Raw genomic sequence first — 23,485 nt, forward strand, 5'->3', positions numbered from 1 at the left:
CAGAGAACATCACCTGACCAGGACATTAATACAATCTGACCAGAGATCACCTCCTGACCAGGACATTAATACAATCTAACCAGAGATCACCTGACCAGGACATTAATACAACACGTTACTATCATCACCTGACCAGGACATTAATACAATCTAACCAGAGAACATCACCTGACCAGGACATTAATACAATCTAACCAGGACATTAATACAACACATTACTATCATCACCTGACCAGGACATTAATACAATCTAACCAGAGAACACCACCTGACCAGGACATTAATACAACACATTACTATCATCACCTGACCAGGACATTAATACAATCTAACCAGAGAACATCACCTGACCAGGACATTAATACAATCTAACCAGAGAACACCACCTGACCAGGACATTAATACACCACATTACTATCATCACCTGACCAGGACATTAATACAATCTAACCAGAGAACACCACCTGACCAGGACATTAATACAACACGTTACTATCATCACCTGACCAGGACATTAATACAACACGTTACTATCATCACCTGACCAGGACATTAATACAATCTAACCAGAGAACACCACCTGACCAGGACATTAATACAACACATTACTATCAACACCTGACCAGGACATTAATACAATCTAACCAGAGAACACCACCTGACCAGGACATTAATACAACACATTACTATCAACACCTGACCAGGACATTAATACAACACGTTACTATCATCACCGGACCAGGACATTAATACAACACATTACTATCATCACCTGACCAGGACATACAATCTAACCAGAGAACACCACCTGACCAGGACATTAATACAATCTAACCAGAGAACACCACCTGACCAGGACATTAATACAATCTAACCAGAGAACACCACCTGACCAGGACATTAATACAATCTGACCAGGACATTAATACAATCTAACCAGAGAACAACACCTGACCAGGACATTAATACAATCTAACCAGAGAACAACACCTGACCAGGACATTAATACACTCCTTAGCCAATTAACTAAATCCTCCTTTATCATTATCTGCAGAACACAAGACCAGGAAATCACCTCAAATAAACTATAGTCAACATTAAAAAAACAGATGGATTGGGACCAGGAGAAAAATGGTATCGAAACTAAGCTAAGCTTAACAAACATGTTTATTCCTCTCTTAAATAAGTTGAAGAGCTGAATAAGGTTGTTGATTGGACCAGAAACTGACCGTACGTCCGGTGTCCAGCAGCAGGCTGGGGGCTGTGACACGAGGAAGTAAAACCAACATGTTTGGCCACAGCGTTGGGAGGAGCTTCTCCAACACTCTTCTCCAGGCCACTGGGTTTCTCCTGCTGGGTTGTACTGCTCCCTGTAGCGTGGGTCTTCACTGTGCTCCTCCTGGTTCTCTGGGAGGGGGATGTGATGTCTCTGAGGGACAGCGGCCCTGACAGACCCTTCCTCAGACCAGGGGAGGTCTTAGGGCCTGGGGCAGGAGATGCGGAGGGGTCCTCTACCTTCTGGGCTGGGGTGTTGGGTGTTGGACGGACTGCTCCTAGTTCAGCCCCACCACTCTCTGTGTTGCTCCTGCTCAGTACACCAGAAGGCTGGGGCTCACTGTTATTCCCTACAGCCTTCCTGTTAGCAGCTGGTTTGGCTGTGGAGATGGTGGTTGAGGAGAACTGACCAGAGCCCACAGACCTCCTCGCTGGGTTACCAGAGGCTGTAGGAATGGAACTGGCCCTGGGACGGGGGATGGAACTCCTCCTCGCCTCCGTCTTGTTCGCCGGGACGACTCCACTCTGACCAGAACCTGGATGTGGCCCAGCAGAGACTGGACGGGTCATAGCAGCAGGGTAACCTTGTGTCAAACCTGCCTTAGCCTCTACTCCAGAGGAGATATCTCCCTTGGTGTTAGCCTGGTATTCGGTAGCCTGGTGTTGATAACCCGAGCTCTCGTTCTCCACAGTAACAACAAGTGATGCAGCCTGGGACTTCCTGTGGGAGGAGTTGAGGCTGTCAGCCCAGCCGAGGAAGTCAACAGTGTAGTGGGAGGAGCCTGACTGGTCACTGTCGCTGCTGGTGAATACCTCGGTCTGCTTCAGGTACTTTTCAATGTCGAAGGCACTCAGGTCCCCGGCACACTGGCTCCTCTGTAGAGTCTCCAGCAGGTCCCCGGCACACTGGCTCCTCTGTAGAGTCTCCAGCAGGATTCTCTGGTCCAGTTGAACCTGGTTAGGGCTGGGCTGGTCCAGTTGAACCTGGTTAGGGCTGGGCTGGTCCAGTTGAACCTGGTTAGGGCTGAGTGTTTGCTCTTCCAGGACAGCGGCTGGGAAACAGAATCAAACCTTCTTTACATTATTCATGACCTGGTGACATCACCTTCCAACAAACACAACAGACACACAGAAGTAAAGAGTAACATGTCAGATGTAGTATGAACATGGGGTACCTGGCGGTGGACTCGGCACACCTTCCTGGTGTTGCCTCTGTACCCTACTCCTCTTGGACAGCTCCATGATCATGGCAGCCAGCTGGGAGGGCTCTGAGGAGAGGGAGGCATCAGCGATGGCCGAGGCAATGGTGCTGATAGACAACATGAGGCTGGACTGGTCTGTGCCGGGGCCCAGGCTGCCGGGGAGGCTGAGGGAAGAGTCTGGCTGGGGGAGAGCAGGGCCTCAGGGAGGGGGAGGCTGAGGGAAGAGTCTGGCTGGGGAGAGCAGGGCCTCAGGGAGGGGGGAGGGTGAGGGAAGGGTCTGGCTGGGGGAGAGCAGGGCCTCAGGGAGGGGGAGGGTGAGGGAAGAGTCTGGCTTGGGGAGAACAGGGCCTCAGGGAGGGGGGAAGCTGAGGGAAGAGTCTGGCTGGGGGAGAGCAGGGCCTCAGGGAGGGGGGAAGCTGAGGGAAGAGTCTGGCTGGGGGAGAGCAGGGCCTCAGGGAGGGAGGAAGAGTCTGATTCACAAGGCTCTGGCTCGTCATCTCCTGTAGGTGACACCCTGTCTGGATCTGCCTCCACAGTCTTGTCCAAGTCCTCTACAAAAACAACACATTGGGAGTATCAGTCACCATACGTGATACTCTGATGATGACTGATGAGTTCAAAATGAGGAATAAAGATGACTGTGATCAAGTAAGAAAAATGATGCCAAACCAAGTCAGAATGTACCGGCCTGGCCGGCCTCACAGTGGGAAACGGGAATAAGTGTCCTACTGCCTGGCCTCACAGTGGGAATCAGGAATAAGTGTCCTACTGCCTGGCCTCACAGTGAGAATCAGGAATAAGTGTCCTACCGGCTGGCCTCACAGTGAGAATCAGGAATAAGTGTCCTACTGCCTGGCCGGCCTCACAGTGGGAACCAGGAATAAGTGTCCTACTGCCTGGTCGGCCTCACAGTGGGAATCGGGAATAAGTGTCTTACTGCCTGGTCGGCCTCACAGTGGGAATCAGGAATAAGTGTCTTACTGCCTGGCCGGCCTCACAGTGGGAATCAGGAATAAGTGTCTTACCGGCCTGGCCGGCCTCACAGTGGGAATCAGGAATAAGTGTCTTACTGCCTGGCCGGCCTCACAGTGGGAATCAGGAATAAGTGTCTTACTGCCTGGCCTCACAGTGGGAATCAGGAATAAGTGTCTTACTGCCTGGTCGGCCTCACAGTGGGAATCAGGAATAAGTGTCTTACTGCCTGGTCGGCCTCACAGTGAGAATCAGGAATAAGTGTCCTACCGGCTGGCCTCACAGTGAGAATCAGGAATAAGTGTCCTACTGCCTGGCCGGCCTCACAGTGGGAACCAGGAATAAGTGTCCTACTGCCTGGTCGGCCTCACAGTGGGAATCGGGAATAAGTGTCTTACTGCCTGGTCGGCCTCACAGTGGGAATCAGGAATAAGTGTCTTACTGCCTGGCCGGCCTCACAGTGGGAATCAGGAATAAGTGTCTTACCGGCCTGGCCGGCCTCACAGTGGGAATCAGGAATAAGTGTCTTACTGCCTGGCCGGCCTCACAGTGGGAATCAGGAATAAGTGTCTTACTGCCTGGCCTCACAGTGGGAATCAGGAATAAGTGTCTTACTGCCTGGTCGGCCTCACAGTGGGAATCAGGAATAAGTGTCTTACTGCCTGGTCGGCCTCACAGTGAGAATCAGGAATAAGTGTCTTACTGCCTGGCCTCACAGTGAGAATCAGGAATAAGTGTCTTACCGCCTGGCCAGCCTCACAGTGGGAATCAGGAATAAGTGTGTTACTGCCTGGCCTGGCCGGTCTCACAGAGGGAATCAGGAATAAGTGTCTTACCGGCTGGCCTGGCCGGCCTCACAGTGGGAACCAGGAATAAGTGTCTTACCGCCTGGCCGGCCTCACAGTGGGAATCAGGAATAAGTGTCTTACCGGCCTGGCCGGCCTCACAGTGGGAATCAGGAATAAGTGTCTTACTGCCTGGCCTCACAGTGGGAATCAGGAATAAGTGTCTTACTGCCTGGTCGGCCTCACAGTGAGAACCAGGAATAAGTGTCTTACCGCCTGGTCGGCCTCACAGTGGGAATCGGGAATAAGTGTCCTACTGCCTGGCCTCACAGTGGGAATCAGGAATAAGTGTCCTACTGCCTGGCCTCACAGTGGGAATCAGGAATAAGTGTCCTACTGCCTGGCCTCACAGTGGGAACCAGGAATAAGTGTCCTACTGCCTGGCCTCACAGTGGGAATCAGGAATAAGTGTCCTACTGCCTGGCCGGCCTCACAGTGGGAATCAGGAATAAGTGTCTTACTGCCTGGCCTCACAGTGGGAATCAGGAATAAGTGTCTTACCGGCTGGCCGGCCTCACAGTGAGAATCAGGAACAAGTGTCTTACTGCCTGGCCGGCCTCACAGTGGGAATCAGGAATAAGTGTCTTACTGCCTGGCCTCACAGTGAGATTCAGGAATAAGTGTCCTACTGCCTGGCCGGCCTCACAGTGAGAATCAGGAATAAGTGTCTAACCGGCTGGCCTGGTCGGCCTCACAGTGGGAACCAGGAATAAGTGTCCTACTGCCTGGCCGGCCTCACAGTGGGAATCAGGAATAAGTGTCCTACTGCCTGGTCGGCCTCACAGTGAGAATCAGGAATAAGTGTCTAACCGGCTGGCCTGGCCGGCCTCACAGTGGGAATCAGGAATAAGTGTCTGGGAGGTCCAGACGGTACGTACCCGTGTTCATGGTGCGGTCGTGGTCAGTGTGTGTGCGGGTGTCGTTGTGGACCGAGCTGTCCTGAGAGAGGAAGTCTGACGGTTGAATCAGAGGAAACGGTTCCCTCTTCTCTGGAGAGGTGATGACGTAACCAAACGACGGCTGGAGAGAAGAAACAACAAACTGGTCAAGTCAGAAGGGTGATGGGAAAAAAAAAATCACAGGCTTAAACCCTCAGTGGTAGTCTCAAACATGGCTTCCCTACTGTCCCCTACGCACCGCGGGCAGGTTTCCCGGACCGAGATGAAGCCTCGTATTCCTGAACTAAAAGGACACCAACCCTAAGAGACTACGTGAATAGTGAAAGAGTAGAGCAGTGACCTGCAGAGCAGCGGCCTGCAGAGCGGCGTCAACAGGACACTGAACAAGTCCCATACCCGTTTGACTGTATCGTCCTCCCGGTCGTCCCCGAGACAGCCCAGGGCCTCAGAGCGCTGCTGGAAGAAGGTCCCTAGAGACAGACGGAGGTAGCTCTGGTTCCCTCTGTCCAGCTCCTGGGACACCTGGCTGGCCCTCATCAGGATGTGGCTGCTGGCTGGGAGTCTCCAGGACGTGTCAGATAGGAAACCTGGACTGGTGGAGGCGGGCTCCATCACCTCCTCTTGCATGAACTGGTTCTCCTTCTCAAACTCCTTCTGGTCTTCTATGATCTTCTCTATGGCGTTACCTGGAACACAATAAAACAGGACAACTCCAGCACACTGCTGATCTGTCTATGGTGTTACCTGGAACACAACACAGGACAACTCCAGCACACTGCTGATCTGGACTCTTCCCAACACTGAATGAAGCCATAAGGCACGCGAGGCAGTGCTGTATGGTGAATACAGTCCCTGGTAAAGGGGTTCGGCCCGTCACAACAGCGTAGGGCCAGTCAACCCATTTACCTGGGACTATATTTACCATACAGCACCGCCAGTCCACCCATTTACCTGGGACTGTATTTACCAGACAGCACCGCCAGTCAACCCATTTACCTGGGACTGTATTTACCAGACAGCACCGCCAGTCCACCCATTTACCTGGGACTGTATTTACCAGACAGCACCGCCAGTCAACCCATTTACCTGGGACTGCATTTACCATACAGCACCGCCAGTCCACCCATTTACCTGGGACTGTATTTACCATACAGCACCGCCAGTCAACCCATTTACCTGGGACTGTATTTACCATTCAGCACCGCCAGTCAACCCATTTACCTGGGACTGTATTTACCAGACAGCACCGCCAGTCAACCCATTTACCTGGGACTGTATTTACCATTCAGCACCGCCAGTCAACCCATTTACCTGGGACTGTATTTACCATACAGCACCGCCAGTCCACCCATTTACCTGGGACTGTATTTACCATTCAGCACCGCCAGTCAACCCATTTACCTGGGACTGTATTTACCAGACAGCACCGCCAGTCAACCCATTTACCTGGGACTGCATTTACCAGACAGCACCGCCAGTCAACCCATTTACCTGGGACTGTATTTACCAGACAGCACCGCCAGTCCACCCATTTACCTGGGACTGTATTTACCATACAGCACCGCCAGTCCACCCATTTACCTGGGACTGTATTTACCATACAGCACCGCCAGTCAACCCATTTACCTGGGACTGCATTTACCATACAGCACCGCCAGTCCACCCATTTACCTGGGACTGTATTTACCAGACAGCACCGCCAGTCAACCCATTTACCTGGGACTGCATTTACCATACAGCACCGCCAGTCAACCCATTTACCTGGGACTGCATTTACCATACAGCACCGCCAGTCAACCCATTTACCAGGGACTGCATTTACCATACAGCAACGCCAGTCATCCATTTACCTGGGACTGTATTTACCAGACAGCACCGCCAGTCAACCCATTTACCTGGGACTGCATTTACCATACAGCACCGCCAGTCAACCCATTTACCAGGGACTGCATTTACCATACAGCACCGCCAGTCCACCCATTTACCTGGGACTGCATTTACCATACAGCACTGCCAGTCCACCCATTTACCTGGGACTGTATTTATCATACAGCACTGCCAGTCCACCCATTTACCTGGGACTGTATTTACCAGACAGCACTGCCAGTCAACCCATTTACCTGGGACTGCATTTACCAGACAGCACCGCCAGTCAACCCATTTACCAGGGACTGCATTTACCATACAGCACCGCCAGTCAACCCATTTACCATACAGCACCGCCAGTCAACCCATTTACCATACAGCACCGCCAGTCAACCCATTTACCTGGGACTGTATTTACCAGACAGCACTGCCAGTCCACCCATTTACCTGGGACTGTATTTGCCATACAGCACCGCCAGTCAACCCATTTACCTGGGACTGTATTTACCAGACAGCACCGCCAGTCAACCCATTTACCTGGGACTGTATTTACCATACAGCACCACCAGTCAACCCATTTACCTGGGACTGCATTTACCAGACAGCACCGCCAGTCAACCCATTTACCTGGGACTGCATTTACCATACAGCACCGCCAGTCAACCCATTTACCTGGGACTGTATTTACCATACAGCACCACCAGTCAACCCATTTACCTGGGACTGCATTTACCATACAGCACCGCCAGTCCACCCATTTACCTGGGACTGTATTTACCAGACAGCACCGCCAGTCAACCCATTTACCTGGGACTGTATTTACCATACAGCACTGCCAGTCCACCCATTTACCTGGGACTGTATTTACCATACAGCACCGCCAGTCAACCCATTTACCTGGGACTGTATTTACCATACAGCACCGCCAGTCAACCCATTTACCTGGGACTGTATTTACCATACAGCACCGCCAGTCAACCCATTTACCTGGGACTGTATTTACCAGACAGCACTGCCAGTCCACCCATTTACCATACAGCACCGCCAGTCCACCCATTTACCTGGGACTGCATTTACCATACAGCACTGCCAGTCCACCCATTTACCTGGGACTGCATTTACCATACAGCACCGCCAGTCAACCCATTTACCTGGGACTGTATTTACCATACAGCACCGCCAGTCAACCCATTTACCTGGGACTGCATTTACCAGACAGCACCGCCAGTCAACCCATTTACCTGGGACTGCATTTACCATACAGCACCGCCAGTCCACCCATTTACCTGGGACTGTATTTGCCAGACAGCACCGCCAGTCAACCCATTTACCTGGGACTGCATTTACCATACAGCACCGCCAGTCAACCCATTTACCTGGGACTGTATTTACCAGACAGCACCGCCAGTCAACCCATTTACCTGGGACTGTATTTACCATACAGCACCGCCAGTCAACCCATTTACCTGGGACTGTATTTACCAGACAGCACCGCCAGTCAACCCATTTACCTGGGACTGTATTTACCAGACAGCACCGCCAGTCAACCCATTTACCTGGGACTGTATTTACCAGACAGCACCGCCAGTCAACCCATTTACCTGGGACTGTATTTACCATACAGCACCGCCAGTCAACCCATTTACCTGGGACTGTATTTACCAGACAGCACCGCCAGTCAACCCATTTACCTGGGACTGTATTTACCATACAGCACCGCCAGTCAACCCATTTACCTGGGACTGTATTTACCAGACAGCACCGCCAGTCAACCCATTTACCTGGGACTGCATTTACCATACAGCACCGCCAGTCCACCCATTTACCTGGGACTGTATTTACCAGACAGCACCGCCAGTCAACCCATTTACCTGGGACTGTATTTACCATACAGCACTGCCAGTCCACCCATTTACCTGGGACTGTATTTACCATACAGCACCGCCAGTCAACCCATTTACCTGGGACTGTATTTACCATACAGCACCGCCAGTCAACCCATTTACCTGGGACTGTATTTACCAGACAGCACTGCCAGTCCACCCATTTACCATACAGCACCGCCAGTCCACCCATTTACCTGGGACTGCATTTACCAGACAGCACCGCCAGTCAACCCATTTACCTGGGACTGTATTTACCATACAGCACCGCCAGTCAACCCATTTACCTGGGACTGTATTTACCAGACAGCACCGCCAGTCAACCCATTTACCTGGGACTGCATTTACCATACAGCACCGCCAGTCCACCCATTTACCTGGGACTGTATTTGCCAGACAGCACCGCCAGTCAACCCATTTACCTGGGACTGCATTTACCATACAGCACCGCCAGTCAACCCATTTACCTGGGACTGTATTTACCAGACAGCACCGCCAGTCAACCCATTTACCTGGGACTGTATTTACCAGACAGCACCGCCAGTCAACCCATTTACCTGGGACTGTATTTACCATACAGCACCGCCAGTCAACCCATTTACCTGGGACTATATTTACCAGACAGCACCGCCAGTCAACCCATTTACCTGGGACTGTATTTACCAGACAGCACCGCCAGTCAACCCATTTACCTGGGACTGTATTTACCAGACAGCACCGCCAGTCAACCCATTTACCTGGGACTGTATTTACCATACAGCACCGCCAGTCAACCCATTTACCTGGGACTGTATTTACCAGACAGCACCGCCAGTCAACCCATTTACCTGGGACTGTATTTACCATACAGCACCGCCAGTCAACCCATTTACCTGGGACTGTATTTACCATACAGCACTGCCAGTCAACCCATTTACCTGGGACTGCATTTACCAGACAGCACCGCCAGTCAACCCATTTACCTGGGACTGTATTTACCATACAGCACCGCCAGTCAACCCATTTACCTGGGACTGTATTTACCATACAGCACCGCCAGTCCACCCATTTACCTGGGACTGTATTTACCATACAGCACCGCCAGTCAACCCATTTACCTGGGACTGTATTTACCATACAGCACCGCCAGTCAACCCATTTACCTGGGACTATATTTACCAGACAGCACCGCCAGTCCACCCATTTACCAGGGACTGTATTTACCAGACAGCACCGCCTCGGGTGACTCATCGCTTTCTATAAGACTGTTACCAACATATTAAACAACGATTACATCTTTTCATTGAAATGTTATTTGGATTATTTCACAGGAAGAGAAAATCTGGTTGTTAGTGATTTGGGTCACGTTGCTACAGACCCAACCCAGCCGTTAATTATTTCAGCATAGTTTCTATGAAAAAGGACTGTTCATTCGTTCAGGCTGGATGAGGTTCTGGTCGCTTGCTAGCCAGACATTTTTCAGCTGACTCAGTCACGTCAAACATTGAACCTGGAATGACAGGACAGTAGCTGCATTCGTCTGAGCTTGTTTTCTATTGGCATTTACTGGGTAAGTCCATGATGATGACATTGATGCGTGATTTCGCCTGACTCAGAAAAAAGTTATTCTGGGCACCGTTCATGTCTGGTACTAAAGAGAGCTAAATTCCAAAGTGAAACATTGTTTCCGAGGTCAGAAAGGCAGATGCTTGGCTGATACTGACCCCCGGCAATAGCAAACCAAACGCTAAACTGATATTAAACCCCAGCTGTACCAAACTAAACGCTGGAAGAGAGGAAATAATGTGCAAGTTGAGATGATTGGGACAGCAACATGATATTCTGACGAGGCCCAGTGATCATTTGGGACAGCAACATGATATTCTGACGAGGCCCAGTGATCATTTGGGACAGCAACATGATATTCTGACGAGGCCCAGTGATCATTTGGGACAGCACCATGATATTCTGACGAGGCCCAGTGATCATTTGGGACAGCAACATGATATTCTGACGAGGCCCAGTGATCATTTGGGACAGCAACATGATATTCTGACGAGGCCCAGCATCATGATATTCTGACGAGGCCCAGAGATCATTTGGGACAGCAACATGATATTCTGACGAGGCCCAGTGATCATTTGGGACAGCAACACGATATTCTGACGAGGCCCAGAGATCATTTGGGACAGCAACATGATATTCTGACGAGGCCCAGTGATCATTTGGGACAGCACCATGATATTCTGACGAGGCCCGGTGATCATTTTCAGATGGAACTTAACGGCCAATAGAGCACGGTTTGGAACGCTGTTCGTTCAATCAGCATTCAGGATACAAACAAGCTGTTTTAATAATGGATCTTTGGTACCAACGTTACGGTGTGGAACACCAACCCCTAGTTAGAACCAAAATAACAATACACAAATCCCTATTTCCACGTACAGCTAAAAGGACAGTTTGACAATAGCCCCTCTACTTACTGCCTGGAACAAAGTCCTCAGCCTGGAACTGGTCTGCTACCTCCGGCAGCTGGTTTCCATCCACCTCCTTCTCAAAGGACGAGTAGTAAGCCAGATCAGTCACCCACTTCCCCTCCTCGTTCTGGTAGACCACACTGTGAGAGGCTGGAACACAGAAACACAGGGAGGAGAATGAACCACACAGACCTCGTTCTGGTAGACCACACTGTGAGAGGCTGGAACACAGAAACACAGGGAGGACAATGAACCACACAGACCTCGTTCTGGTAGACCACACTGTGAGAGGCTGGAACACAGAAACACAGGGAGGACAATGAACCACACAGACCTCGTTCTGGTAGACCACACTGTGAGAGGCTGGAACACAGAAACACAGGGAGGACAATGAACCACACAGACCTCGTTCTGGTAGACCACACTGTGAGAGGCTGGAACACAGAAACACAGGGAGGACAATGAACCACACAGACCTCGTTCTGGTAGACCACACTGTGAGAGGCTGGAACACAGAAACACAGGGAGGACAATGAACCACACAGACCTCGTTCTGGTAGACCACACTGTGAGAGGCTGGAACACAGAAACACAGGGAGGACAATGAACCACACAGACCTCGTTCTGGTAGACCACACTGTGAGAGGCTGGAACACAGAAACACAGGGAGGACAATGAACCACACAGACCTGATGGAGACCCTGTTCTATAAACCAGGGTACCAGTGAGGATTTACTACAGCTGGACAACTTGGTACAGCTGTTAAGTCATTAACAATACAATCAGACTATTGTTTTCAAGTCATTAAGATGAGGGTGGATCATAGCAATATTCAATCAAATTCACCCGTTGATTTAAAACCCGTTTAACCCTTTATCGTGGTTGGTGTCTTGACGGATGGGTCCAAAATTGGGTCACAAAACATTCCTTTTCTGTCCATGAATTTATAGCAGTGTAAGTTGTTACATCAATATTAAGCATTAATCAGTTAATTTAGATATTAAACATGACCCCTGGAAGGATCCTGGGTCCAGTTACATCATATATTAATCAGTTAAATCAGATATTAAACATGACCCCTGGAAGGATCCTGGGTCCAGTTGTTAGACAGTTGTTGAATAGAGAGCTCAGAAATGCAGTGTATCATTTAGTGTCTCCTTATGTTACAGGGTGAAAACAGTTCTCCTGGGCACACAAATCCACAACATGTAAACGATCGCAAAATAAAGTGCTTCCAGCCGAAAGAGTCACGTTGATATGATAAACCTAAATCTACACTGTCGTTAACATGGTTCTTCAATGATGATGCATAATGCCTGATGGATGCTAACCTGGTGTTAAGCTGTTTATTTACACTGATATTCACATCATCTGATCCAGGAAGGAACTGGATGACAGTGGAGTGACGAACAGCTGTTGTGATCATGTGACGCAGCAACAGCCCAAGGGTCAGAAAAAAAACTGACGGGGTCCACCCGGGGGGGAAACTGACGGGGTCCACCCGGGGGAAACTGACGGGGTCCACCCGGGGGGAAACTGACGGGGTCCACCCGGGGGGAAACTGACGGGGTCCACCCGGGGAAACTGACGGGGTCCACCCGGGGGAAACTGACGGTGATCATCAGTGGTCTGATTTCCAGCAGTGTCTCATTACATTTAACAGAGAAAGCATTGAGGTCATGTTTTCGTTGCCTCTGATTGGACACTGAGGCTACCGTGGGAAATTGCGCAGGATAGACCTATTGCGCAATACCCAACACTACACCTGATCAATACTCTGAATGGAAAAAAATGACAGACTATTTTTTATTTAACTAGGCAAGTCAGTTAAGAACAAATTCCTACATATGACGGCCTACCGGGGAACAGTGGGTTAACTGCCTTGTACAGGGGCAGAACAACAGATTTTTACCTTGTCAGCTCTGGGATTAGATTCAGCAACTTTTAGTTAAAGGCACAACACACTAACCACCAGGCCGCCCGCCTCTCCCCACTACACAGGGAGCCGTTTGGGACTTACCCGGTTGGAAGTCCAGGTTATCGGGGCAGTGGTTCCAGTCGCTGTCAGAGTGAGAGGAGTCCTCCTGCTGGAAGCTCTGAGAGAGGTACTTCGCTTCCAGAGAGATGTAGAGGAGATCCTTCTCACCCTGACTCATGTCTGACAGGCCAGGAGGACCAGGAGCTGCAGAGGAGTCCCCACATGGACCTCCTCTTGGCCCCAGGGCAGCAGGCCTCCCTCTCCCATCCTCCTCTTCATCACTAAGCGAAGGAAGCACCTGGTACAGAAGGAGAAAACTCACTAACATCGTACAATTGTGTAGCTTTACCTTAATTTAACTAGGAGATGTTGGGATTCTTGAAATGTTTAACCCCGAGGGGCCGCATGTCCTTTAACCCCGAGGGGCAGCATGTCCTAAATGTATTGGTTAACCCCGAGGGGCAGCATGTCCTTTAACCCCGAGGGGCAGCATGTCCTTTAACCCCGAGGGGCAGCATGTCCTTTAACCCCGAGGGGCAGCATGTCCTTTAACCCCGAGGGTTAGCATGTCCTAAATGTATTGGTTAACCCCAAGGGGCAGCATGTCCTTTAACCCCGAGGGGCAGCATGTCCTTTAACCCCGAGGGACAGCATGTCCTTTAACCCCGAGGGGCAGCATGTCCTAAATGTATTGGTTAACCCCGAGGGGCAGCATGTCCTAAATGTATTGGTTAAACCCGAGGGGCAGCATGTCCTAAATGTACTGGTTAACCCCGAGGGGCAGCATGTCCTTTAACCCCGAGGGGCAGCATGTCCTTTAACCCCAAGGGGCAGCATGTCCTAAATGTACTGGTTAACCCCGAGGGGCAGCATGTCCTTTAACCCCAGGGGCAGCATGTCCTAAATGTATTGGTTAACCCCGAGGGGCAGCATGTCCTTTAACCCCAAGGGGCAGCATGTCCTAAATGTATTGGTTAACCCCGAGGGGCAGCATGTCCTTTAACCCCGAGGGGCAGCATGTCCTAAATGTATTGGTTAACCCCGAGGGGCAGCATGTCCTAAATGTACTGGTTAACCACTAGGGGCAGCATGTCCTTTAACCCCGAGGGGCAGCATGTCCTTTAACCCCGAGGGGCAGCATGTCCTTTAACCCCGAGGGGCAGCATGTCCTAAATGTACTGGTTAACCACTAGGGGCAGCATGTCCTTTAACCCCGAGGGGCAGCATGTCCTAAATGTACTGGTTAAACCCGAGGGGCAGCATGTCCTAAATGTATTGGTTAACCCCGAGGGGCAGCATGTCCTTTAACCCCGAGGGGCAGCATGTCCTAAATGTACTGGTTAACCCCGAGGGGCAGCATGTCCTAAATGTATTGGTTAACCCCGAGGGGCAGCATGTCCTTTAACCTCGAGGGGCAGCATGTCCTAAATGTACTGGTTAACCCCGAGGGGCAGCATGTCCTAAATGTACTGGTTAACCCGGAGGGGCAGCATGTCCTAAATGTATTGGTTAACCACTAGGGGCAGCATGTCCTTTAACCCCGAGGGGCAGCATGTCCTAAATGTATTGGTTAACCACTAGGGGCAGCATGTCCTTTAACCCAGAGGGGCAGCATGTCCTAAATGTATTGGTTAACCACTAGGGGCAGCATGTCCTTTAACCCCGAGGGGCAGCATGTCCTAAATGTATTGGTTTGTCAGTTTACCTGAGAGAGGTGGAAGCTGCTCTGTGTGGTCTGGAGGTGAGAGGTCATGTCCTGGGGTCTCCAGTGTCCAGCACCAGTCCTCAGATATATAGAATCCAAGAAACCCTGACCCTCCCCTGCCACCGTAGACTCTGTACTGTCCATGGCATCCTGCAGAACCAAACCCCCCCCCACACACACACATTAATGGAGGTGACAAGATTATCCAAGTGTCTGTTGTATGTAACAAGATCAGTCCAGGTGACCGTATTAAGTCCGGTAAATAGAACAGGACACGGGGTAGTGGGCGGCCAGGAGTTTTTCCTGACAGTGTGACCTGACCTGGAGGAACTCCTGGCCTCTTAGGTACAACTCCTGCCACGTACAGTCTGTTGTAATGGAGAAGGGCCAACAGAAGACTCACCAGCGCCTCCTGTCGGTCTAAGGCCATACTCCAGTTGACAGGGGACATCCTCTGGGGCCCAGCGCTGGTCCCTCCAGTCCCCACCGGCCCCACGCGGTCACCCATCAGGCTGCCCCGGCTCAGCCCCAGTAGAGAGTGAGGGTCCTGGGCATTCTCTCCCGGCACGCTGGCCCCCAGGATCCCCAGGCCCCGCAGCACATCGTAGGTGGTCTGGGCCGAGGAGGACAGGGGTAGAGTGGACACGCCATCGTTCCCTCCCTCCTCACTCCCACTGCTCCCGTCTCCTCCTCCTCCTGGCGAAGGACAGATGACTGGTCACCAACATCCACTCAGAGGTCAGCACGTTCATATAAGGAAATCAGTCAGTTTAAATCAATTCATTAGGCGCTAATCTAATGATTTCACTCGGATATGAATCAGTTGGTCACAGACACCTTAAAATATAAAAGGTAGGGGCGTGGACCAGGAAACCAGTCAGTATCTGGTGTGACCCCCTTCATTCAGCGAGACATCTCCTTCACATAGAGTTGACCGGGCTGCCCGCCCGCCCGCCCGCCCGGGCTGCCCTCCTGCCCGGGCTGCCCTCCTGCCCGCCCGCCCGGGCTACCCTCCCGCCCGCCCGCCTGTAGCAAATAACTCACGCAAAACAAACGGAAGAAAACATCATTCTACAGACCAACTGCTTAGCTACATTTGGCCACTGCATTAATAATAATAATAATAAGTAATAGTAGCATGCATTAGCGTTAAGGGGATAAACTAGACTTAGAAACAGTAAATATTACAAGCGACTGCGTGCAATTCGAGAAATAGTTGCAAATAAGGCTCAATTGCACGTCAACTGTACTTTCATGAGTTTGTCATCTTGGTTGCTGCGCTGACTGTGGCCTGTAACGAGTTCTTTGTAGCGAGCCTGAATGATTGAGTTTGGAAATAGTCTGTGACCTCTGCTTTATACTCATTATTTCTTGTTAATAAAACAAACGTGTATGCTTTAATTTTTTTTTTGACAAACCCGCTAAGGTTTCAATATTGTCACATAATGGTTATTTTTGTTGATATGTCACACCTGTCAGTTGGATGGATTATCTTGGCAAAGGAGACATGCTCACTAACAGGGCTGTAAACAAATTTGTGCACAGAATTAGAGTGAAATAAGCTTATTGTGAGATAAATAGTATTCTTGTGAGTATGGAACATTCCTGGGATCTTTTATTTCAGCTCATGAAACACGTTCTATTTTTGTTCAGTGCATGTTACCTGTTACAGTGTTGATGACTTGGCCCTCCGCAGAGTATCGGTGTTCTAGCCCAGGTAGAGGGTTACGCCCAGAGAAAACTTCTTCGTCAGAGCTGCCTCCCTCCAGCCCAGGTCTGAAGCTGGAACGGTAGCTCTCCCCCACCTAACCCAGACAGACATCATGACCTCTGGTCTGACAGGCTAAAACAGGGCTGTGTTCAGTAGGACTATTTGGGAGAAAACATTTTGAAAACCCAACATCAACTTATCAAATACTGATCGATTGAAAATGATTCGTACATTGTGTTTAGTAACGTTGTTCGTGCTTTGTGTTTTCTACTGAAAACCACCAAGGTCAACCAGAAGCAGTGAGATGGAGAAACAGACAGGGACATTATCATACCAGCTGTCGGGAGGTGCTGGACAGCAGGAGTCTGTGTCTGGTAGAAGTGTGTCTCCGAGCTGCCTCCAGCTCCTCCTCAGTGTCCTCCTCATCACTGCCGGGACACGAGTCCATCCCTGTAGCAGCCAGCCGTACGTCAGGCATCTGGAAAGCCTCAGGACAGGACAAACAATCCAATCTTAGTGAAACCAGGCTGAAATACAATACTAATATACTGTTTAGTTTGTACAGGAAGATGAATAAAGAATACTAGTTGTGAACAAGATCCATAGGCTGACAGAGCTGCTCTTAGTCTTCATTAATAAGGTTTCAATATACCAGTGTTTTCCACTACATAGGAATAGCCAACCAAATAGAAGACGTAGCCAACCAGGGCCCCCCTCACCCCCGAGCCAGAGACGTAGCCAACCAGCCCCCCCCGAGCCCCCGAGCCAGAGGCGCAGCCAACCAGGCCCCGCCCAGCCAGAGGCGCAGCCAACCAGGCCCCGCCAGAGCCAGAGGCGCAGCCAACCAGGCCCCGCCAGAGCCAGAGGCGCAGCCAACCCGGCCCCGCCAGAGCCAGAGGCGCAGCCAACCAGGCCCCGCCAGAGCCAGAGCGCAGCCAACCAGGCCCCGCCAGAGCCAGAGGCGCAGCCAACCAGGCCCCGCCAGAGCCAGAGGCGCAGCCAACCAGGCCCCGCCAGAGCCAGAGGCGCAGCCAACCAGGCCCCGCCAGAGCCAGAGGCGCAGCCAACCAGGCCCCGCCAGAGCCAGAGGCGCAGCCAACCAGGCCCCGCCAGAGCCAGAGGCGCAGCCAACCAGGCCCCGCCAGAGCCAGAGGCGCAGCCAACCAGGCCCCGCCAGAGCCAGAGGCGCAGCCAACCAGGCCCCGCCAGAGCCAGAGGCGCAGCCAACCAGGCCCCGCCAGAGCCAGAGGCGCAGCCAACCAGGCCCCGCCAGAGCCAGAGGCGCAGCCAACCAGGCCCCGCCCAGCCAGAGGCGCAGCCAACCAGGCCCCGCCCAGCCAGAGGCGCAGCCAACCAGGCCCCGCCCAGCCAGAGGCGTAGCCAACCAGGCCCCGCCCAGCCAGAGGCGTAGCCAACCAGGCCCCGCCCAGCCAGAGGCGTAGCCAACAAGGCCCCGCCCAGCCAGAGGCGTAGCCAACCAGGCCCCGCCCAGCCAGAGGTGGTCGTAATTTGTGGAATCTGGGAAATCCTCCTGCCTTGATTCCATCCAAAACACTAAATTATTCAATACTTCAAGTTCACCCCCCAGATTGGAAGCATTTATGCTATTGTGCAGAAAGACATGACTTTACAATTTAAATTACTGAACATGAATTCAGTGTATTGTTAGTTTGAAAATATGATCAGGATTAAGAACAATAAAACTAACATTTAATCGATCTTCTTTGATATTGACCATAACCTGTTGGTGGGGGAAACTTGTGTTTTCGCTTTTCAACCCCAGCTCTGAATCCACAATATGGCATTCTTTAATGGAAGCTTCTCTAAAGTAAAACAGTGTGGTGTACCGCAGGGCAGCTCTCAAGGCCCTCTACTCTTGTCTATTTTTACCAGTGACCTGCCACTGGCATTAAACAAAGCATGCTGATGATTCAACCATCAATGCAGCTAATGAAGTCACTGAAACCCTTAACAAAAAGCTAATCTGTTTTGGAATGGGTGGCCAGTAATAAACTGGTACTCTTGGCTAAGAGTTGAGGAAAGTGACATTCACTTCTTGTATTTATAATAAACATTAATGTGTTGAAAATTCCAAATTGTTAGCATAGTCAACTTACACACAGATCTGACAAACACACATACCCCCCAGCAGACATGCCACCAGGGGTCTTTTCACAGCCCCCAGGTCCAGAACAAATTCAAGGAAACATACAGTATTATACAGAGCCATGAGTGCATGGAACTCCCATCTTATATCGCAAGTGAACAGCAAACCTGGTTTCACAAAACAAATGACGCGACGCCTCTCCTCCATGTGAAATACATGTTGTATGTACTGACATGTACCTGATGGATAAACACACTACATGTTAAGGTTTTTACATGTATGTAAATAGTAAATTATTTTGTCTGTCACGTCTGTCGTTGTGTGTCAGACCTCTGTAAGACTAGCTAGTGTCTTTGTCGGCTAACGGGGGATCTCAATAAATCAAAAAATTATACGTGGGCTAATTAAAACATTTTCAATACATGTAGTTAATTCCATACTAAAGGTCAACTCATGGTTGAATTCTGTTTTAATGCCTGGATTCCGTGAGGGCCCTAATGATCATACAGGGACCAGAATAAGGCTCTCCATACAGGGACCAGAATAAGGCTCTCCACACAGGGACCAGAATAAGGCTCTCCACACAGGGACCAGAATAAGGCTCTCCATACAGGGACCAGAATAAGGCTCTCCATACAGGGACCAGAATAAGGCTCTCCATACAGGGACCAGAATAAGGCTCTCCATACAGGGACCAGAATAAGGCTCTCCATACAGGGACCAGAATAAGGCTCTCCACACAGGGACCAGAATAAGGCTCTCCACACAGGGACCAGAATAAGGCTCTCCATACAGGGACCAGAATAAGGCTCTCCATACAGGGACCAGAATAAGGCTCTCCACACAGGGACCAGAATAAGGCTCTCCATACAGGGACCAGAATAAGGCTCTCCATACAGGGACCAGAATAAGGCTCTCCATACAGGGACCAGAATAAGGCTCTCCACACAGGGACCAGAATAAGGCTCTCCACACAGGGACCAGAATAAGGCTCTCCATACAGGGACCAGAATAAGGCTCTCCACACAGGGACCAGAATAAGGCTCTCCACACAGGGACCAGAATAAGGCTCTCCATACAGGGACCAGAATAAGGCTCTCCATACAGGGACCAGAATAAGGCTCTCCATACAGGGACCAGAATAAGGCTCTCCATACAGGGACCAGAATAAGGCTCTCCATACAGGGACCAGAATAAGGCTCTCCACACAGGGACCAGAATAAGGCTCTCCACACAGGGACCAGAATAAGGCTCTCCATACAGGGACCAGAATAAGGCTCTCCATACAGGGACCAGAATAAGGCTCTCCACACAGGGACCAGAATAAGGCTCTCCACACAGGGACCAGAATAAGGCTCTCCACACAGGGACCAGAATAAGGCTCTCCATACAGGGACCAGAATAAGGCTCTCCACACAGGGACCAGAATAAGGCTCTCCACACAGGGACCAGAATAAGGCTCTCCATACAGGGACCAGAATAAGGCTCTCCACACAGGGACCAGAATAAGGCTCTCCACACAGGGACCAGAATAAAGCTCTCCACACAGGGACCAGAATAAGGCTCTCCATACAGGGACCAGAATAAGGCTCTCCACACAGGGACCAGAATAAGGCTCTCCATACAGGGACCAGAATAAGGCTCTCCATACAGGGACCAGAATAAGGCTCTCCATACAGGGACCAGAATAAGGCTCTCCATACAGGGACCAGAATAAGGCTCTCCACACAGGGACCAGAATAAGGCTCTCCATACAGGGACCAGAATAAGGCTCTCCATACAGGGACCAGAATAAGGCTCTCCATACAGGGACCAGAATAAGGCTCTCCATACAGGGACCAGAATAAGGCTCTCCATACAGGGACCAGAATAAGGCTCTCCATACAGGGACCAGAATAAGGCCCTCCACACAGGGACCAGAATAAGGCTCTCCACACAGGGACCAGAATAAGGCTCTCCATACAGGGACCAGAATAAGGCTCTCCATACAGGGACCAGAATAAGGCTCTCCATACAGGGACCAGAATAAGGCTCTCCACTACCTACTGTCCTGCAGTGATGATTCACAATCTACATCAAATGTTATCATTTATCTGCAGATAATAGCAAAAAAAAGCCAAATGAACAGCTGTCAGCGATGCGGGAAGCTAGACTGACTGACAGTGAGGATAAAGTGAGTGACTTTGGACAAGAGTAGAGGACCTAGAGAGCTGCCCTGTGGTACACCACCCTGTTTTACTTTAGAGAAGCCAAATGAACGGCCCTGTCAGCGATGTGATTTCGGGAAGCCAGACAGACTGACAGTGAGGATAAAGTGAGTGACTTTGGTCTTGTCTGACAAGCCCCGACATCCCAGGAAAATAACCCTAGACAATCCTTTGGTTTACTTGTCCAGATGTGGCACAGTGGACATTTAACCAGCTGTCAATCACAGCACACCTAGTCAACACTGGCTGCTCAACTGTCAATCACAGCACACCTAGTCAACACTGGCTGCTCACCTGTCAATCACAGCACACCTAGTCAACACTGGCTGCTCACCTGTCAATCACAGCACACCTAGTCAACACTGGCTGCTCAACTGTCAATCACAGCACACCTAGTCAACACTGGCTGCTCAACTGTCAATCACAGCACACCTAGTCAACACTGGCTGTTCAGCTGTCAATCACAGCACCCCTAGTCAACACTGGCTGCTCAACTGTCAATCACAGCACACCTAGTCAACACTGGCTGCTCAACTGTCAATCACAGCACACCTAGTCAACACTGGCTGCTCAACTGTCAATCACAGCACACCTAGTCAACACTGGCTGCTCAACTGTCAATCACAGCACAGTAAATAGCCTACTATACTCCACTACTCCGCATGGCTGGCTGCGAGAAACTCGAGAAAATAAAATAAATGTGCCAATAAAACCTATAATGACGCCAAGAGGTTCCAACTCATCGTTACCACATGACATGAGACGTGGAAATGACGTGGAAAGAAATGAGACCGCAAACGACGACGGCGCACACAAACTGGACGAGGGACAATGGGTCAGGCGCCTGTCCTAGCGACAGATCTCTAGGAGATTCTTATTGTTCATTCTAACGGGGGAGGGCTTGACGGACAAGCGAACTTTTATAAAAAAGTATCTCAGTTAATATGAGGTGGAAAACATTACCAGCTGAAAATAAGTCTGTAACCGGCTGATTAGTCAATGCTAAATGGGAGACACAGTCTGCCCGACTGCCCGCCCGTCCGACTGCCTGACTGCCCGTCCGTCCGACTGCCTGACTGCCCGACTACCCGTCCGACTACCTGCCCGTCCGACTACCTGCCCGCCTGCATGCCCGACTGCCCGCCCGCCCTCCCGACTACCTGCCCACCCACCCGCCCGACTGCCTGCCCGCCCGCCCGCCTGCCCGCCCGACCGTCCGCCCGACTGCCCGCCCGTCCGACTGCCCGCCCGTCCGACTACCCTCCCGACTGCCCGCCCGTCCGACTACCCGCCCGACTGCCCGCCCGTCCGACTGCCCGCCCGCCCGACTACCCGCCCGCCCACCCGCCCGCCCGACTACCCGCCCCGCCCGCCCGTCCGACTGCCCGCCCGACTGCCCGCCCGACTACCCGCCCGTCCGCCCGACTGCCCGCCCGCCCGACTACCCGCCCGACTGCCCGCCCGTCCGACTACCCGCCCGACTGCCCGCCCGACTGCCCGCCCGCCCGACTACCCGCCCCGTCCGACTGCCCGCCCGACTGCCCGCCCGTCCGACTACCCGCCCGACTACCCGCCCGACTGACTACCCACCCGACTGCCCGCCCGTCCGGAGTTGTATCCACCTGATCATAGTCATCCAGGAACTGGTATCTGTTCTTCTGTGGTTCTGTAGAACCGGGCTGAGATGAATAGTCTTGGTTGGCTGGCTGGTCCTGAAAAGCAATACAATATTATTATTAATGAAATATAATATAAAATATAAATAACAGATGTGTCGAGACGAGAGGGGGAGAAAGCAGAAAGAGAGAGAGAGGAGAGACGAAGAAAGCAGGGAGAGAGAGAGGAGAGACGAAGAAAGCAGGAAGAGAGAGAGACGAAGAAAGCAGGAAGAGAGAGAGGAGAAGAAAGCAGGAAGAGAGAGAGGAGAAGAAAGCAGGAAGAGAGAGAGGAGAAGAAAGCAGGAAGAGAGAGAGGAGAAGAAAGCAGGAAGAGAGAGAGGAGAAGAAAGCAGGAAGAGAGAGAGGAGAAGAAAGCAGGAAGAGAGAGAGGAGAAGAAAGCAGGAAGAGAGAGAGGAGAAGAAAGCAGGAAGAGAGAGAGGAGAAGAAAGCAGGAAGAGAGAGAGGAGAAGAAAGCAGGAAGAGAGAGAGGAGAAGAAAGCAGGAAGAGAGAGAGGAGAAGAAAGCAGGAAGAGAGAGAGGAGAAGAAAGCAGGAAGAGAGAGAGGAGAAGAAAGCAGGAAGAGAGAGAGGAGAAGAAAGCAGGAAGAGAGAGAGGAGAAGAAAGAAGGAAGAGAGAGAGGAGAGGGGAAGAAAGCAGGAAGAGAGAGAGGAGAGGAGAAGAAAGCAGGAAGAGAGAGAGGAGAGAAAGCAGGAAGAGAGA

General features: G+C 51.2%; 1 protein-coding gene across 1 annotated transcript in view; it reads right to left on the bottom strand.

Annotated features, from left to right (window-relative positions):
* The window catches only part of LOC135519876 (centrosomal protein of 192 kDa-like), a 77,062-nt gene that overhangs the window by 49,842 nt on the left and 3,735 nt on the right, over positions 1–23,485 (bottom strand). Inside the window, 12 exon segments of the mRNA XM_064945077.1 lie at positions 1,230–2,327; positions 2,451–2,631; positions 2,664–3,028; positions 5,173–5,314; positions 5,590–5,879; positions 11,405–11,548; positions 13,419–13,674; positions 15,082–15,231; positions 15,485–15,777; positions 16,745–16,886; positions 17,127–17,279; positions 22,729–22,818. Of these exon segments, the coding sequence (XP_064801149.1) occupies positions 1,230–2,327; positions 2,451–2,631; positions 2,664–3,028; positions 5,173–5,314; positions 5,590–5,879; positions 11,405–11,548; positions 13,419–13,674; positions 15,082–15,231; positions 15,485–15,777; positions 16,745–16,886; positions 17,127–17,279; positions 22,729–22,818 (3,304 nt within the window).

This window comes from Oncorhynchus masou, chromosome 29, assembly GCF_036934945.1.
Source record: "Oncorhynchus masou masou isolate Uvic2021 chromosome 29, UVic_Omas_1.1, whole genome shotgun sequence".
NCBI classification, from domain to species: domain Eukaryota; kingdom Metazoa; phylum Chordata; class Actinopteri; order Salmoniformes; family Salmonidae; genus Oncorhynchus; species Oncorhynchus masou.